Below are 19,330 nucleotides of genomic sequence, written 5' to 3' on the forward strand. Positions count from 1 at the left end.
GGGTACATCTGTTTCATGTGTAGAGATCAGAGCACAACTTTGTGGAGTCCGTTCTTAGGTCTCTTCTTTTCCTGTGGGTTCCAAGGATCAGACTGGGGTTGTCAGGAATGCATGGCAATCACCTCTATCTACTAAGCCTGGTTTTTTGGTTTTTGTTTTGGTTTTGGTTTGGTTTTTTGAGTCAGGGTTTCTCTGTGTAGCTCTGGCTGTCCTGGAACTCAACTCTGTAGCCCAGGCTGACCTCGAACTCAGAGATCCGCCTGCCTCTGCCTCCAGAGTGCTGGGATTAAAGGTGTGTGCCACCACCACCCGGCTTGTTTTGTTTTTTTTAGTACAGGATCTCAAACAGCCCAGACTGGTTTTGAAGTTTTCACATATCAAGGATGGCCTTGAACTCCTGATCTCCCTGCCTCTACCTCCTGATTACTAGGACTGTAGGCATTGTGCTATCACACCATGTTATTCATGTTTGTTTTCTTTTTTGTTATTTCTATTTTATGTGTATGAATGTTTTGTCTTAATGTATGTCTGTGCACACTGGGTGCCTGGTACCCGTGGGGGACAGAAGATGGTCTCAGATCCTCTGACAAGGGGTTAAAGACAGTTGTGAGCTGCCATGTGGGTGCCGGGAATCAAACCCAAGTCCTCTGGAAGAGCAGCCAGTGCTCTTAACCTCTGAGCCATAGCTCCAAGCCTCACACTTATTTTAAAATATCGTTGTATTTGGATTTATGTTTACCAATTTATTTAGTGTTTCTAGTGATTCATTTCTTGTGGTTATTCTTTCTTTCTTCCTTCCTTTCTTTCTTTCTTTCTTTTTTCTTTTTTTGTGGTACTGGGAATGGGGCTTAGGGCCTTGAGTTAACTAAGCCCTCTTCCGCCGAGGTACACCATTGCCCTCTCTTCCCTTTTACCTCCATTTTGTGTAATAGTTTTTGTTGTTCTCTGTCTTCCGGTGTCTGACTCTTTCATTTCTGTTATCTTCCTTTCTCATAGTGTCTGGCTCCTGCTTTTCTAGTACAGCGCTCTCAAATGGTTTTGCTCTTATACTCACTAAAACAGTGTAGCAACGCAGTGTAGCCCTGACAAAGAGCCTTTGCTTGGTCCCTCCTCTAGGTCTATGTGCGCACTGTTTTATGGAATCAAGAACACTTGTCTGTCTCTTTATTGGGAACCCATGACTTGGATTTCTACTCACTGTCAACATGCTGTCAGCTCCGCTGCCTTCACTGTGTCGTGTCCAGTCTGTCCGGGCCATCTCTGTGTCCACCCCCACCCCCCACGGTCATGGCTGACTACCTGACCTGCCTGCACACATCCTGTTAGGTCGGTTTAGCCAGGATCTCCTTCACCTTTGAAGTTTCCTCTTAGTAATTTTCCACCCTCTGGCTTCCACCCTGCTCTTGAGCTGAAAAGCCCCACTTGGCCGTGCTGTGTTTGGATTTGGACCCAATCTCTCTCCCCAGCTTCAGAATCCATTTCTCAACCCCTGCATCGACAGTGAATAAGGTCTGTCTAGATGTCTTTAACAAATAGCCTGGGGTATGTTTTCTTCAACACCCCTATACATTTTTAATTTGATAACTAAAATGTCTTGCCACAAATGTAAATATTTGCAAAGGACATTGTTTCATTTTTTGAATTAAAAAAAAAAAATGGCAGTGCTAGGATCCAAGCCCGAGCATGAACATGCCGAGTGCATACATTCTCAGGCCCAATCCAGCAGGCCTTTTCCTCCTCCTCCTCCTCCTCCTCCTCCTCCTTCCTCCTCTTCCTCTTCCTCTCTCCCTCTCTCTCTCTCTTTCTTTTTCTTTTCCTTTTTTTGACACATAGTCTTATGTAGCTTAGGCTAGCCTCAAACTTGCTATGTATCTGAGGATGACCTTGAACTCTCGATCTTCTAGTTTCCACTTTCTAGATGTTAAGATTTACAGGCGTGTGCCACCCAGGGCAGCTTCTGCGGGACTGAGAACTGAACCTGCTAAGGCAGCCCTTTTTCTACTGAATTCTCACTACCGGCACCTTTGTGCCACTGAATGGCAAACTCGGGCCTCGAGGGTGTTACAAGTATTCCATAACTAAGTTTTGGAATATATAATAAACCCCGGGTTCATTATATAACTCGAAACATTGACCCCTTTTTTAAAATTTGAACCCAGGGATTCACTATGCAGCCTTGGCTCAAGTAGAGATCCTCCTGCCTCTACCTCCTGAGTGCTGGGGTTAAAGGCATTCACCTCCATGTATGGCTTTATTTATCTTTAAACCTTGCTTGCTTCAAACTTTCTTAGTCTTTAAACCTTGCGGTGAGTGCATCCTCTGAGGGATCCCGCTGAGACAGCCACAGGATCACATATGTAACCATTGTAAAAACTCTCTGGAGCAGCCACACTCAGGGTTTTCATAATAAACTCACTGACTTCGCCTTGCTCCAGCTCCCCCTGAAATTCTTTCCACAGCATTGCCAAGGATTTCCTTGAATGGAGGTCTGGAAGAGGGGGGAGCTCCTCAGGCTGGGAGTGGCCATGTCGGGCTGTCTTCCTGCTACTACTGACAAAAACTTACTAGTAAAATGAAACAAAAACCTGAGACCCTCTAACTCTAGTAAACCAAAAGGCCTCCATCCGTTTCTAGAAGGTCAGGAACCCATACGCAGCCAGATGCTTTCTTAGTTGGAACCAATGAACCCTAATTTAGATTTTTTTTTTTTTTTTTTTTTTTTTTTCATTTGAGACAGGTCTTACTGTGTAGACCTCGCTGGCTTGGAACTCACTACGTCAACTAGATTGGCCCCAAATAGCCACCTCCCTCTGCCTCCTAAATGCTGAGGTCAAAGGCAACACCTCCACACCCAGCTGGTATCTTTTTTTTTAAAGGTGTATTTTTAGGGGCTAGAGACATGGCTCAGGGGTTCAGACCCCTTGCTGCTCTTGCGGATGACAGGAGTTCAGGTCCAGCACCCACAGCTCACAACCATCTGTAACTCCAGTTCCAGGGGTTCTGACACCCTCTTCTCGGCACACATGTGGTGCACATACATACATACATGCAGGCAAACATCCATACACATAAAATATCTGAAAAATACAGAACAAAAGTATTTGTTTTTATTTATGTGTATGCCTGTGTGTCAGTGTGGGGATGTGCACATGGGTGCTCATGGAGGCCAGAAGAGGCTCAGATTCTCCAAAGCTGAAGCTTTAGGGAGTTGGGAGCCACCGGCTAAACTCCGAGAGAGCAGCCAGTACTCTTCACACTGAGCCAGCTCTCCAGCCCCACTGTGACATCTTAATATAAAACTTTGGGGCTGGAGATGTAAGTCAGTGGTAGAGCATGTGTTTAGTATGTACAATGTCCTGGATTTATGCTCTAGCAACTAACTAACTAACTAACTAACTAACTAACTAACTGTCTACCCAAGTAACTAACTAACACCAGTGAGACGGCTCAGTGGGTAAAGGCACTTGCCTCCAAGTCTGAGGACCTGAGTTCAATCCCTGGAATCCACATCATGGAAGGAGAGAACTGATGGCCACGCACTGTCCTCTGACTTCTGCATGCATGTTGTGGCGTGCTTCACACACCCCAATTTAAATGAATAAAATGTAATAAAATTTTAAAACAATTAAAACTCTGTTTATTATTCTTTTAAACCTGTTCAATGAAATGGAAGTACCGTAGATGGTAAATGAGACCTCACCACCATCCATTTAAAATAGCTGGAGATTTATGGACTGAGGCTCAGCAGGCTAAGGGTTTGCTGAGTCTGGTCATAGTGGTACCTGCAATCCAAGCACTTGGGGTGAGGGTCGGGCAGAGACAGGCAGCTCTCATAGCCCAGTGGCCAGCCAGCCTAGGGGTGAGCTCCAGGTTCAGTGAGAGACCCTGTCTCAAAAAATAAGGTGACAGGTGACAGAGGAAGACCCCTGACATCAATCTCTACCTCTGTATACATGCAAATGGGCATGTGCACCTACCCACGTGCACATGTATGAATTGGTATGCACACTGTCACACACACACATACATGTGTGTGTGTGTGTTCACACATTCTGAGGCTAAGATTGAACTCTCTCTTGATAATAGATAGATTACATACATGAACAAACGTAAGACTATTTAGCAAGTAAGTACATTAAAGTTAACGAGAGCTCTCCTCCCTCCCTCCCTCTCTCCCTTCTTCCCTCTCTCCCTCCCTCCCTGACAGAATTCCTGCCCTCTCCCCCCAGTACCCAGCTGCCTTTGTATATTTCCTGCCTTGGTTTCCCACCCGTTGAGATAACTGCCCCAAGCCACCACACTCAGCTTGAAGCTATGTTCTCACTTTTGGATCTCCGTGAGTTCGAGGCCAATCTGGCCAGCCTGGGCTACAGAGTGAGTTCCAGGAAAGGCTCCAAAGCTATACAGAGAAACCATGACTCAAAAAACAAACAACAACAACAACAACAAAAACCAAAAAACAAAAACAATGCCCAAAACAGGGTATGGTGGTGCTTGCCTGTGATCCCAGTGAAGGAGAGGCTGAGGCAGGAGGATTGGTACAGGTTTGAGGCCAGCCTGTTCTACACATTGAGCTCCAGACCAGCCTGGGTCACATAGCAAAGTCTTGTCTCATAAAGACAGCAAAAGGGCCTGGAGAGATGGCCCAGTGGTTAAGAGGACTGACTGTGGTTACAGGGGACCCAAGTTCACTTCCCATCACCCACACAGCTGCTCTCACCATCTGTAACTCAAGTTCTAGGGGACCTGACACTCCCTTTGGGCCTCCGGTCGCCAGACAGGCACATGCTGTCCAGATGTACACACAGGAAGAACACCCCTCTGTGTTAAATAATGAAAAAAGAAGTAAAAGAAGGAAAGAAGGAGGGGAAGATCTTTTGGGTTCAGGTAGCAGAGAGCTTATCTGGGATGTGCTGAGCCCTGTGTTCCATCCCCAGAGCTTGCACTACGGCTGATTACAGACCAGATCTGGACTAAGAAGAGCCACACGGGCTGGGAGATTGCTCAGTGGGTAAGAGCACCGGCTACTCTTGCAGAAGATCTGCACCCGATTCCCAGCTACAACTGTCTCTGACTCCAGTTCCAGGGAATCTGTTGCGTTCTTCTGGCCCTGGAAGGCAGCAGGAACACATGTAGTGCACATACGTGCAGACAAAACACCCGTATACATAAATAATAAAAAAAGATTTTTTTAAAAGATTTCCTAAAACAAAATATATCAAAAATGGTCAAAACATGATGGAGGCAGCAGGAGTTGTGGCTGAGCAGTAGAACAACTGTCAAGTATGGACAAGACCCTGGGTCTCATCCCAGCACGGGGGTGGGAGAGTTATAGGAACAGGTCAACAAGAATTCGTTGAGTTAGGTCTGGAAAGATGGTTCAGTGGTTAAGCGCACTCAGTCTTCCATGGGACATTCAGTTTCCAGCACACATAGGACTGCTCACAACCACCTATAACAGAGGCAGGGGAATTTCTGTGAGTTCGAGGCCAGGTGGGTCTACATAGCTAGTTTCAGGCCAGTCTGGGCTACACAGTGAGACCTTGTCTCAAATAAGTAAAATTTACAAAATAAAAATAAGTTAAAAAATGTTCATAAGTTTAAAAATTAAATTAAAAAAAAATATATATATATATATAAACTCCATACTCCAAGAAGGGACTTCCAGCCAGGAATGGTTACTTGTGTCTGTAATCCCAGCACTTGGGAGATCCCATTCTTGTCAGGCTTTGAAGATCATGACATGGTAATGTCCTTTGAATGCCCTTTCTTGTTAGAAGCTGAGTCACATAATGATCCACCAGCAGAGCTGAGAATTCAGCTTTGTCTTCCATTAGCCTCCCTGAGATGACGGAAGTATGTAAGGCGGGGAAGGAATGGTCCCAGGAATGAGGAGGTTTGCTTTCTCTGCTCCGTCACCTACAGTGACAGGATCTGTGTCTGGAGAGCTTTCTGCCTTAGGATGCAGCTCCTCGGACAGAAGGCTGAAGAGGTCTTTTCTCAGCGGGGTGTTTGAACTGGCTCTGTGAGTGAGTGGGAAGAATTGCTTCATTCTCCCAGGCACCTGACTCTTGGGAAGAGCTTATCTGCAGGCACACGTGGCTCTGTGCAGAGGGTACACGAATCCTTGGCTTTGTTTAGTTTTAGAAATAGGCTCTCTGTGTGGTGCAGGCTGGCCTGGAGTTCTGGGAGCAAGGTCCAGCCTCAGTTTCCACAGGAGCCATGCCACCTGATCGAAACCTTGTTCTAAGAGCACTCCATTAAACAGTGAAGTATGAAGAAATGGATGAAATTATAAACACATTTATTTATGTAAATAGGGTCTGGGATTAAACTTCTCCCCAGATGAGGCAGGAGCCCAGGGCTTTGTGCCTGGTAGATAAGTGCTCATTGTTCCTACTGAACTACATCCCCTATCTAGGCCACACTCTTCTGACTTGCTTGTTTGTTTTTTCAAGACAGAGTTTCCTGGAACTTGCTCTGTAGCCCAGGCTGTCCTGGAACTCAGGAGATCTGCCTGCCTCTGCCTCCCGAGTGCTGGGATTATAGGTATGTGCCAACACACTTGGCTTTGATTTATTTTTGTATTCGCAGTAAGCTACATAGACAATTTAGCATTTTCAATATCTCTAAACCTACAGTTGGGTGGCATTAGCTACTTCCTAGGGTGCAGGGAAGCGTCCTCAGAGCAGCCACATTTCGAGTGGCTTGTCCAAGGTCTACAAAACAGCTGCTCCACTGTAGTTCAGGTAAGTGACCCCACCTCCAGCCTTCCCTGGGACTTGTCTCTGACTCCACGTTTTACTTCTTCATCACTGATTCTTTCCTGTCACAGAGACTGGGGACTCTGCAGTTTGTCCAGTTTATATCAATTGTGTCCTGTGGATGTTTCAAAACATTGATGGTCTCTTATGCAAGAGTTATCTAGTTAATCCTGCGGAGGATATGAAACCACGCAAGTGTCTGCACTCAACTGTTGAAGATTTCACCAACAGCAGTCTGCAGTGGGTCAAGTTACTGTTTTCAGTATGATTTGAAATGTTTGCCGGGAAGATAAAAAGCCTTGAAAAACATCCATGGGAGTGAAAACCAACATTCCACTTCTACCTCGTTAACCAAGACCAAAATACAAGGCACTGAAATTTTCTCCTCTGTCCCACATCTTGTGCTTTGTCCACCCACAGAATTACTCACTTTGCCCTGAAGGAATCGCTCACATCCCTCTTCTTTTTCTCTTGCTTCTTCCTTCCTCCTTCCCTCCCCTGCTTTCTTTCAGTTAATCCCGTTCCCCTCCCCCCCTCCCCCGCAGTGTTCGGAACTGAATGCAGGGTTCCATGATTGCTAAGCAAACGCTCTATCACAGAACTACATCCCCAACCCTGCATTTCTTCTGTCTAATGGTTCTTATTAACATCATCATCGTCGTCGTCGTCATCATCACCGGTGTGTCTGTGTGTGTGGACACATGATGTGACTAGGCACGTACATGACAGCCTGTGTGTTAGAGGTCAACTGTGGAATTGCTTCTCTCCCGCCACCTTTGTGTGGCTTCCAGCCAACAGCTCAGAGCTCCATCTCTCAGGAGCGAAGGCCTTGACTAAGTTATCTCTATAACTCCCCAGTGCTTTGAAGGTCAATGTGTTGTACCCAGAGTCCCCCAAAGACCATCAAGAGACCAAATCCGATGCAAAAACAAAGAGTCTTTGTACTATTACGAGTTAACTCAGGACTCTCTGTCCATCTGACACAGCAGCAGAGCGGGAGAGACCCTGAAAGCGATGGGGTAGGGTTTTTAAAGCAAGGGGGGCTTGGGGGTCTACAAACTACATAGGAACAGACTCAGGATTGGTTTATATAAGTGGCAATCATGTTAGTAATTTTTATTTATTTATTTATTTATTTTTTTATTTATTTGTTTTTCTTTTTCTTTTTCTTTTCTTTCTTTCTTTCCTCCTCCTCTTCCTCCTCCTCCTCCTCCTTCTTTTTGGTTTTTCGAGACAGGGTTTCTCTGTGTAGCTTTGCACCTTTCCTGGATCTTGCTCTGTAGACCAGGCTGCCCTGGAACTCACAGAGATCCGCCTGCCTCTGCCTCCCGAGTGCTGGGATTAAAGGCGTGTGCCACCACCTCCCGGCTTTGTTAGTAATTTTTAATTGGCTAGGGTTAGTTAGAGGTTACAGTTATCATTTTGGGGCAGGCCTGGACAAGTTCCAGGATTTGTCCTTGAGCTGCCACAGAGGCTGGCTGGCCTAGCATGTACTGACTGTGGAGACTGACTCAGTGGCCCAGGCTCTGTCCTTGACTCATGCACAGAGATAGCTCTAAGTTGGTGAAGGGTCCCAGACAGTAAACAATTGGCTGAACCTTGAGGGATCAGAGTACGTGCAGAAAGGGAGCTACTGCAAGGACTATAACTTTTGTTTATGGCTTTTCCAGAAACTGCTTGCTCAAGTCTCAGGTAACTAAAATTGAGGCCTGATCTCTGAGAGAAGACTGAGCAGCCTGTTATGGCATCTGCTTGATCCTTTCAAATGTTCCTCTGGGATTTCTAGCACAGTACCAGACATTCTTTCGGCATTAATGAATCCTAATAAATAGAAGAGTGTATGCCATAGTTATACGACTTTCCTCAGAGCCTCTCACAGATTTTCAAGGTCCTTTCACATGGATCTCTACCAGGAGACCCCTCCAAAGACTTCTCTGGAAAGAGCCTACAGGTAGCAGCGAGCCCCTGTCATTGAAGGCACTTTAGGACCCAGCAGCTCACAGCCCAAGAGATGCAGGTTTCTGTTCCCACAGAAACTTTGATTACTCGCCTCTACAAACCCACAGACATGGGCTGTGCAGATCCTGAGCTGGACCTGCCTGTTAAAGGAATGGCCATTGGTTTCCCCTCATCAGCATGGGCAGAGAAAATGGATGCCAGAAGGCTAATAGTCTAGTTCCGGGAATAACAAAAACTGTGGTTCTTTAAAGCAGTGTTTCTCAGCCTGTGGGCTGTGACCCCTCCTGGGGTGTGGTGTGGTGTGTGTGTGTGTGTGTGTGTGTGTGTGTGTGTGTGTGTGTGTGTTAAACGACCCTTTCACAAGGGTCGAATATCAGATATCCTGCATATCAGCTATTTACATGATAATTCATTACAGTAGCAAAATAACAGTCATGACGCAGCAAGGAAAATAATTTTGTTGTCTGGGGTCATCACAACATGAGGAACTGTATTAAAGGGTCACAGCATTAGGAAGGCTGAGAACCACTGTGTTAAAGGGTGGATGGAAGAGACCTTGCTTTTGGTTTTCCTCCCTGGGGGAGTATATTTATTGTTGGGAAGAGCTAATCTGATGTCACACCCCTGAACCTTTCCGTAGAACTCTTTGAGGTCTGGCGTAATTTCCAGTTGCCAACTACCAACTTTACTCACCTTTGCACCCCTGGAACCAGAGACCTGCCAGGTACTGAGCAGGAAGCAGTGCCTAGGCGCAAAGGTTTTGTTTTGTAATCCGGGGAACCTGACACGTGCAGTTGCTTCCAGAAAAGGAGCTTGCGTCTGCGAGTCGTCTCACGTTTCTCCGTAGTCAATAATCTTGAGTCTAAACTGCTCTTGCTGCTGCCCGGTGACCCCTCTTCCACAGGAACCTGGCTTCTCCTCCTTAAGTTAGATCCACCTGGCTTGGGTGGCCAAGAACCAGAGACTAGATAGCCCAGAGACCTAGGAGGGTAAAACCAAACACTACTAGCCTAAAAGTGGGAAAAAACCAAGTTCTAGCCACCCAACTGACTTTCCCACAGGCCAATGGATACATAAAGGGTACATAAAGCCCAACTCTGTTTTCACATAGAACATTTTATTTTCTCCTCATAAAATAATACTAATGTAGTGGCTGGACAGATGGCTCAGTGGGTAAGAATGCTTCCTGCACAAAGATGAAGACTGGGGTTCGAATCCCAGCACCCAGGTGAAAAGTATGCATGGCTGAACCTGCTTGTAACACCAGTGTTGGAGGGCAAAGGCAGGCAGATCATCAGGCTTGATGGCCAGCCAGCACAGCTCCCAGGGCAAGCTTCAAGTACAGTGGGACATACTGTCTAGAGAGAATAAGGCTGAGAGCAACAGAGGAGAACACCGAACACCCCCTGCAACCTATCTCCCCCCCCAACCCCCGCCCCCGCAGCCCCCAACGAAAGAAATACTAATGTCAAAGATGGGGACAACAATTCAGTGGCCTCTCTAATCTGCAATTTCACAGATACAGGGGGCTGAAGAACAGAGTTGAGTGGCAGAACACGAGGTTCTGGATTCAGGCTCCAGCACAGCAAAACAAAGACAACCACGGTGATATAAGCTCCTACCAGGGAATTTAGAAATGCAAAGAAAAATGAAACCACATGTATTCCCAGTATGCAGACATTATTTATCAGTCCCTTGCTATGTGCTAAACAGTGTTCTGATGTTTTCTTTTAAACTTATTTTGTCCTTTTTTTTTTCTTTTTTAAAATAGCTCCAGCTGGCCTAGACCTCCCTGTGTAGCCCAGGCTGGCCTCAAACTGGCAACAAAGTGCTGAGATTACTGTGGGCCAGCACCACCACGCCCGACCACATTTAGTTTTGCAATTATCTCATTTCCTAAAAACTCATTTTGCAATATTTCTCCAGGTGTGTGCGCGCGCGTGTGTATGTGTGTGTGTGGCGGGGAGGGTGTGTGTGTGTGTGTGTCCGCTAACTCCAAACCGGATATGCCACCGCTGCTCTAGTGGCCAACGTGGCGCAGGACATTAAAATGTGGTCGGGTTGGAGTAAGGATCTTGCAGATTCCAGTCTGGAAATCTGGCCAGCGAGAAAAGCCTGGCATTCCCAGCGTCGGGGGTGGGGTGGGGTGGGGACGCGTTGGCGGAGGACCCCGGGCTCCTGCAACCCGGTCTCCGTGGTCCACTGACCCTCAGGCCCAGCACGTCAAGAGGAGGACAGCTGTGCAGCCACGCTGGCCACCCGCCCCGCCCGCGCTGGGCCCGCCCCCCGGGCCTGTAGGACCAATGGGCGCTGAGAATAGCCGCGCGTCACGCGGCGCGGGCCTATCGCAGACGGCCACGACCCTAGAAAGGCTGGGCGCGGCGAGCGGCCACGGGGCGGTGGCGGCGCTGGCGTAGACGCTTCCTGGCCATGGTGGTGGTGGCAGCGGCGCCGAACGCGGCCGCGGCGGCCCCCAAAGTACTGCTCCTATCGGGCCAGCCCTCGGCGGGCGGCCGGGCGCTGCCACTCATGGTGTCGGGCTCGCGGGCAGCGGGGTCCGAGGCGGGCGGGGCGCCGCAGGCTCGCAAGCGCCAGCGCCTGACGCACCTGAGCCCGGAGGAGAAGGCGCTGCGGAGGTGGGTCCGGCCGGCGGGGCGGGGGCGCTGGGCCGCGGGGCCGGGCATGGGACACCCTCGGTGTGCCAGTCGGGAGGGCGCGGGAGGGTGGCCTCGATTCCTGGAGGGAGGCGCGGGGAGGCCGAGGTGGCAGCCCCTCTGAAGGGCTGCTCCAGCGCAGTCTGCGTCGGGGGAAGCTGACACTCCGGCTGTCACTGCAGCCGCTTGGGGACTCAAGCCTGGGACCCGAGTCACCAGCCTCGGGCAGCCCGAGTTGAGCTTGGGGAGGGACGGTTGGTAAGCGCCCCCGCCGCCTTCCTCCACGGATGTCGCCCCTGCACGGAGCCTGTGGGGCAGAATTGGAAGCAGAAAGCCGCGGGGGAGGAGGGGAGATGCTTATGACGCAACGGGAATGTGTCAGCCCGGTGGTAAAATGAGACCCGCGTGGAAAGCCACACGGGAGAGAATCTAGCAGATCTTCCAGGCCCACCGACAGAAAGCTGTGGTTTTCTTGTCTTTTTGAGCGGAGCCTCAAAGTGTGTTTACCACTGTTTAGCCTTATTCTGTAAAGTCAACGAAAGCACCAGCTGGCCACATTTACAAGTGAAGATACAGGAGAGCTGGGGATGACCCAGTTCGTTATGTTCCTTGTCTTCCTAAAGGAAACTGAAAAACAGAGTAGCAGCGCAGACTGCCCGAGATCGAAAGAAAGCCCGGATGAGCGAGCTGGAGCAGCAAGTGGTGGATTTGGAAGAAGAGGTAACGCCTTCAGGCCATGCTTTCTTCCCTTCCACATCAGCCCCTGGGGGTTCCCTGCCCATCCTAAGCTGCAGCCCTTTAGAATCCAACTCTAAGTGTCATTTAAAGTTTAACTAGCCTAGCAGATAGGCGGTGAAGGCAGATGTGACTCACTCCTGGCAGCTAGATGCTCAGAGATTAGCTGGGTCAGATAGAGCATTGCTTAACCTTCGGCACTCCTGGCTCGCCAAAGGCTCACTAGAGCTGCCCTTCCTTCTAGGGTTCTCTTGTTATCTAATCTGAGCAAGGGCCATTGTGCTTTTCAAAGTTTTAATCAGCTGGCTCTTAAATGAAATGTGGGTCATATTAGTAGCCGTTAAAAAAAACAAAACAAAACTATTTTGTTTGGTATCGCTCACCAGCCCCACTTTATTTTATACTCAGCATGCAGAGTATTAGGTATCATTAGGACATTTTCAAACAGTTTGTTTTAGTTGATTGACTGTTCTTCCCGATGTTTTCCCCACCCCCCTCCCACCCCCAGTATTCTTCGACTTTCAGGGCACGTGTCCTCCATCCCAGCATCCTTTTACCCTCTCTAGGACTTCTTTCTAGTTTTTTTTTAGGCGTTACACACATTTACATCCATTTATATGCACATGCGCCCACGCATACACACACAAATACACAAACACGTTAAGATCTACATATGCAAGAGAACTCTTGGTTCTTTCTGTGTTTGGGCCACCTCACTTAAAAGACTTAACCTGTTTATTTTTCCGACAATTTCCGTTTTCTTTACAGCTGAGTAACATTCACTGTGTGTATGTACATTTTCATGTTTCATTGATCATCTGTTGATGGGCATCTAGGCTGCCTCCATTTCTTTGCTATTGGACCACTACCACTTGTATTAACACCTGTCAGTTCAAGACAGGATAGTGGACTTTTAAATTTTGTGGGTTTTTTTTTTTTTTTTTTTTTTTTTTTTTGGTTTTTCGAGACAGGGTTTCTCTGTGTAGTTTTGGTGCCTGTTCTGGATCTCACTCTGTAGACCAGGCTGGCCTCGAACTCAGAGATCCACCTGGCTCTGCCTACCAAGTACTGGTATTAATAATAATTTAATAATAAAAAAAAGATTATTTTGAGATAGGATCTCAGGTTGGCCTGCAAATCATTGCAAGCTTCCTGTCTCAGCATGCTGATATTACAGGCATGGACCACCTTGTCATACTTTTTTTTAAAATAGTGTATTAACACATATGTGAATTAAGGCTGCAAGTCATTTCCCCGCACCCCCCCAAACCTGGAAGTAGTAGTTGTAGGAATTATGTTGTTTCTGACACCATTGATTAACACTTTTGTTTTCTTCAGAGACTGGCCTTGAACAACAGCTCTTCTGGCCTCTACCTGCTGAGGGATCAGTGGCTTTTTTTTGGAGACCATTTCATGTGTCCCAGGCTGGGCTACTTGCTGTGTAGCCAAGGATGTCCCTGAATTTCTGTTCCTCCTGCTGATATCTCCCAAATGCTGGGATTGCAGGCATGAACCACCCGCACGCTAGTTTTATGCAGAGCTGGAGGTTGAACCCAGGGCTTCATGTGGTATAGGGCAAGCACTCTACCAACTGATCTATACCATCAGCCACCAGTGGTACAGTAATTAGAACAACTGCGTAAGCGTAGAGTTTCCCAGTTCAACGAGGACACCAACTGTAGCAAATCACATTTTAATAGCCTCTTCTGGATTTTCTTACAGAACCAAAAGCTTCTGTTAGAAAACCAGCTTTTACGAGAGAAAACTCATGGTCTTGTGATTGAGAACCAGGAGTTACGAACTCGCTTGGGAATGGATGTCCTGGCTACTGAAGAGGCTCCAGAGACAGAGTCCAAGGTAACTCTTGTGAGAACTCGCTGTGACATGAGTGGATTGTACTTTCCTTTTTGAGACAGTGTCTTAAGCTCTTTATTTTGGCTGGTCTTGAACCTGCATCAGTTCTCCTGCATCAGCCTCCAAAGTAGTGGTACTTCAGGCATGTGCCACCATGCCTAGCTGATCAGTTCTGAAAGTTTCCCTTAAGTTTCTCCACATTCCCATCAGGCAGCATTCTTTGAGTGTGTAATGAAGTGCTACTAGGCCCTAAGAATACAAGTGATTTACAGGGCTCTCACAACAAGTGCTAACAACCACCAACAGCCAGCAAGCTGTACCATGTAAGCACCAAATAGAATGAGACTGCAAGGGCTAGTCAGATTGGTGGGATTTTGGTCTCGTTGAGATAAAGTCTCTGTATGTAACCCAGGTTGGCCTTGAACTCCTGTCTCTTAGCCTCCCAAATGCTGGGATTATAGGCATGGGCTACTACAAGTGGCTTGTTTCCTGAACTTTTTCTTTTTGGAGATAGAGTCTCGTGTAGCCCAGGTTGGCCTCAGACTTGGTATGTAGCCGATAATCTTCTTGTCTCCCCTTTCCGAGATTACAGGCATATGTTACTTTATTTGGTGTAGTCATGTAAGCATGGTGTCTGTGCACATGAGTGTGGGTTTGTGTACATCTGTGCAAATGTTGGATAGCTCGCCCTATCACTCTTCACCTTATTCCTTTGAAGCGGAGTATCTCACTGAATCTGGAGCTAGGCTGGTGGCCAGCAAACCCTGCTGATCCTCTTGTCTCTGCCTCCCTCAGTGTTGGGGTTACAGGCACAATTGTCCTGCTCCACTTTCACACTGGTGCTGAACTCAGGTCGTCACGCTGGCATGGCAACCAGGCTTATGCTCTGAGTCACCTCCCCAGCTCCTTTCTAGGGCTTTGAAGAGCAGAGACTTCAGTTGCCCGGTATGCATTTCCCTGGAGACTTTTGGCTGTTTCCTCACTCTGGCCTTTCCTTCTAGGGAGATGGAGTAAGGCCGGTGGCCGGGTCTGCTGAGTCCGCAGCACTCAGACTACGTGCACCTCTGCAGCAGGTGCAGGCCCAGCTGTCACCGCCCCAGAACATCTTCCCATGGATTCTGACGCTGTTGACTCTTCAGACTCTGAGGTAGAGCTCATTCTGTAGTAGCTGTATGATGTGACATGCCTATCCAGGCAAATGGAGAAGTTAGTGTTGGTAGGGTTGGGTGAGCATCAGTCACTTCCTAATCTCCATGAAGTGGGGAGAAGCTGTGGGTGGGTCCTGTGATCTGAGAGCATAAGGCCTAACTGACAGTTTGGAACTCAGTGAGTGTTCCTGGTAGACTGTCAATTCATTCTAACAGTGAAGTCTTTTGTTTTACCTTTTGCAGTCTGATATCCTTTTGGGCATTCTGGACAAGTTGGACCCTGTCATGTTTTTCAAATGTCCATCCCCCGAGTCTGCCAATCTGGAGGAACTCCCAGAGGTCTACCCAGAAGGACCTAGTTCCTTACCAGCCTCCCTCTCTCTGTCAGTGGGGACCTCATCAGCCAAGCTGGAAGCCATTAATGAACTCATTCGTTTTGACCATGTATACACCAAGCCTCTAGTCTTAGAGATCCCCTCTGAGACAGAGAGCCAAACTAATGTGGTAGTGAAAATTGAGGAAGCACCTCTCAGCTCTCCAGAGGAGGATCACCCTGAATTCATTGTCTCAGTGAAGAAAGAACCTTTGGAAGAAGACTTCATTCCAGAGCTGGGCATCTCAAACCTGCTTTCATCCAGCCACTGTCTGAAACCATCTTCCTGCCTGCTGGATGCTTATAGTGACTGTGGATATGAGGGCTCCCCTTCTCCCTTCAGTGACATGTCTTCTCCACTTGGTACAGACCATTCTTGGGAGGACACTTTTGCCAATGAACTCTTTCCCCAGCTGATTAGTGTCTAAAGAGCCAGCCAGCACTGGGCCCCTTTCCTTGACCATTACACTGCCTTAGAGGATAGCAGAGAAAGAGTTCCTCTAAAGTATTCTTTTCAACTTCATAGACGACTTCCAAGTATTGTCTTTTGACACCCAGCCATCTAAGGTATTCAAAAAAATCGTAATTCTAAACTACAGCTTTTGAGAGATCTTAAAGGTGGCAGTTTGCCCCACAGTACAGGAGAGGGTCATTTGACAGTTATCCCCAGGCAGGCTTCAAACTATGTAGCTGAGGCTGGGCTGGAACTCCCGACTCTCCTGCCTCCACCTCCCAAGTGCTGGGTTTATGCAGGTGTACACCTCCACACCTGCCTCCTGACATGTCTGAAAGTGGACTTGGGGTTTATGAATGGCCTTTGATCATTTCTCCTCCCTGCTCTTGGCTTCCCAGGTTTTTTAGTTTACTTCTACAAGCAAACAACAACCTGAGGGGCTTGTTTTTCCTTATGTACAGTCCAAGTGAAGATCAAGAATCTTTGTTAAAATTACAGAAATTTACTATGTAAATGCCTGATGGAATCTTCTTGCTAGTGAAGCTTCTGGAAGGTGCTTTCTCCATTTATTTAAAACTACCCATGCAATTAAAAAAGCAATGCAGCATCCTTGTTCTGTGATTTCTAGGGGTGTTGTATTTTCTCTTCATTGTTTGCTAGGGAAGAGTCAATTATCCACCTGAAGTGAGTGTAGCACTTTGTAAAGTCACCGAAAGCTTTTCCCTTTGGATTACTGCTTCCACTCCTGACTGTCATAAATGCCTCAGTCTACTAAGTGGCAGAGGTAGAACCCTACGCACTGGGTTTTTTTGGTGGTGGGTGGGCAGTACTGGCTTATTAAACTAAGACCTCTGCATGCTAGGCAAGCGTTACACCATTGATACAGCCCAGCCTCCTTAACTACCGTTTTGCCATGAAATATCCAGATTTGCCACGATCAGGGCATCCTCCTTGATTTCAACTCTTGACACTTTTCACCCAAGTAACCCAGGGGGACAGATAATCAATTACAACTTGGAAAGATGGACTCTTAAAGACTGAACAAGACTTGAGTTATATGTACCTCACATCTGACAGGTGTCATCCTATGCACTGGGAAGTTGTTTTATCTCATGATACACTTTGAAAGTTTTTTGTTTTTGTTTTTTTTTTTTTTTTGGTTTTTCGAGACAGGGTTTCTCTGTGTAGCTTTGCGCCTTTCCTGGAACTCGCTTTGGAGACCAGGCTGGCCTCGAACTCACAGAGATCCGCCTGGCTCTGCCTCCCGAGTGCTGGGATTAAAGGCGAGCGCCACCACCGCCCGGCTTTTTTTTTTTTTTTTTTTTTTTTTGGTGAAAGGTTTTAATTCCTCATGGAATCTCCATATAGGGGCTTATTTCACAAGATTGGGCTGGGGGTGTAGCTCAGTACAGTGCTTGTCTAGCACGCATGAGGCCTTGGTTCCATCTCTACAACCAAAATAAATGAGCAAATCTAATTAGGAAGAAAAGGCCTAAGGGTGTATATAAATGAGCTACCAAACTCCAGAGACAATGACATCATCCTTTATGGTGTGTGCATTCTGTCCTGGGGAATCTTAAAAGATGGCAAACTTCATTTCATCCATATAAGCAGATGAACTCACTTCACCTCCATTTAGCATTTAAATATATCTTCCCTATTAAGGTTCTTTGGGGTGATCAAAATAAACCTACAGATAGAAGGAAGAATTCTGAGTCCAGTCAGCAGGGTCAAGCAGGCTACAGCTGTAGACAAATACAAGGTCATGTGTTGACTGCTATTGACAGGAGGGGTTTTCACATGCACACTCGAGGGCATGTCTGGATAGGACCTGGCTGGTAAGTCTGTCACAGCCCAATCCAGTGCTCAGCAATGCAAGCTCACTTAGACTGAGTACCAGAGTGTTGTGAACATAATGACCACCTGCAGCTGGCCTGTGACTGAAAACTATCTCACCTTCTTCACTCTGGAATATTTAAGGACCAAGAATCTATTTAAGGTTTATACAGGCAGACATGTGTGCCTCCATCCACAAGAGCACAAATATTTGTAGGTTAAGACTGAGTCATTCACATTTCATAGCATCACATCGAAGAAGTTGCTGCTGTGTCAACAGGACAGAACAGAGCGAAGATTTCGGGGTTTCATTTCCTGCACAGATGGCCAAAAATGCCATCAGTTTTGAGAAAACACCTGGTTTTCAAGGGCATTTTCCATATTTAAACACCAAACTGGCTAGATCCAAAAATTAACATTTTTTCTATGAAACCAAATACTCTATTAAATGTAGTGTTATTCCAAAATTCAGACCAAAGGTGAAGTAATGGCTACAGGCAAAACCCCTGGGACTCACAAAATAGCTATGCATCTGCCTCCTTGCTTTTCTAGATGAGATGGAACTTAACAGACACGTGACCTACTCCAGGAGCACTTCAAAATATCAGTTCAATTCTGGTTGTCTAGGAACTTGAGAAACTGTCTTTACTCTTGTGACTTTAGAGATATCTATATTTTTGTATACATGTCCACGTATAGGTATGCATTCTCATGGGTACCCGTGTTGGGCCAGGGGTCAGCATATCTGCCGCAATCAGTATCTACCTTATTTTTTGACACAGGCTCTCAAAATGAACCTGGGGCTCACAAATTCAGGTAGACTAGTTGGCCAACCATCTCAGGGATCCTCCTGTGTCTGCCTTCCCAAGTGCTGGGATGACAGATGTGTATCCCCCCACCCCTTTAAAATGAGTGGTAGGGATCTGAACTCAGGTCATCCTGCTTGCAAGCCAAGCACTTTACCGACTGACCTACCACCCCCAGACCCTGTTTGTTTGAGATAGGGTCTCATGCAGCCCGGGCTAAGTTCAAACTCAATATGGAGCAGACAACGATTCTGAACTTGGGATCTTCCTTCATCCGCCTCCCCAAATGCTGGGATTATACAGGGCTGTAACACCTCACATGCTTTACTCTTCTGACTTAAATTTTTATTCTTTGACAACCTATTTACATGTTTTAATCATATTCATCCCATTATCCTCACCTCCCTCCCGATGAACCCCCTCTTCCCAATAACCTCCCTTCTATCTTGTACGCATGTGTCCCACTGAGTTTAATTAGGTTGCTTATGTGAGTATGGGTGGGCGGTGGGCAACTTACCAGCGGCCACACCACACAAGAAAACGACTCTCCCTTTCCTTGCAACCCTCTTGACTATCATTCATGAAGTAAGGTGAGTAGATTACCCCCCAGACCAGTACAGAAGAGTCAACAGCAGTGTCTTGCAGAACGTCTGAGTTTCAGCACTGTTCAAAATGCCACTCTAAAATGCCACTGCTAGTCTAAGAACTAGGGGACTAACAGAACCAAATCAATACACACAAACCTGC

The 19,330-nt window shown here is 47.1% G+C and overlaps 1 protein-coding gene across 1 annotated transcript; it reads left to right on the top strand.

Moving 5' to 3' along the window:
• Window positions 1-11,096: 11,096 nt before the first annotated feature.
• On the top strand, window positions 11,097-16,548 carry Xbp1 (X-box binding protein 1). The gene is given in 6 exon segments (XM_052734403.1): window positions 11,097-11,359; window positions 12,001-12,097; window positions 13,835-13,969; window positions 14,968-15,003; window positions 15,006-15,113; window positions 15,358-16,548. Coding segments are annotated over 6 exon segments (1,140 nt in total). The 5' UTR covers window positions 11,097-11,153; the 3' UTR covers window positions 15,916-16,548.
• The last annotated feature ends 2,782 nt before the right edge of the window (window positions 16,549-19,330 follow it).

This window comes from Peromyscus californicus, unplaced genomic scaffold, assembly GCF_007827085.1.
Source record: "Peromyscus californicus insignis strain IS unplaced genomic scaffold, ASM782708v3 Scaffold_13__1_contigs__length_99412109, whole genome shotgun sequence".
Lineage (NCBI taxonomy): Eukaryota > Metazoa > Chordata > Mammalia > Rodentia > Cricetidae > Peromyscus > Peromyscus californicus.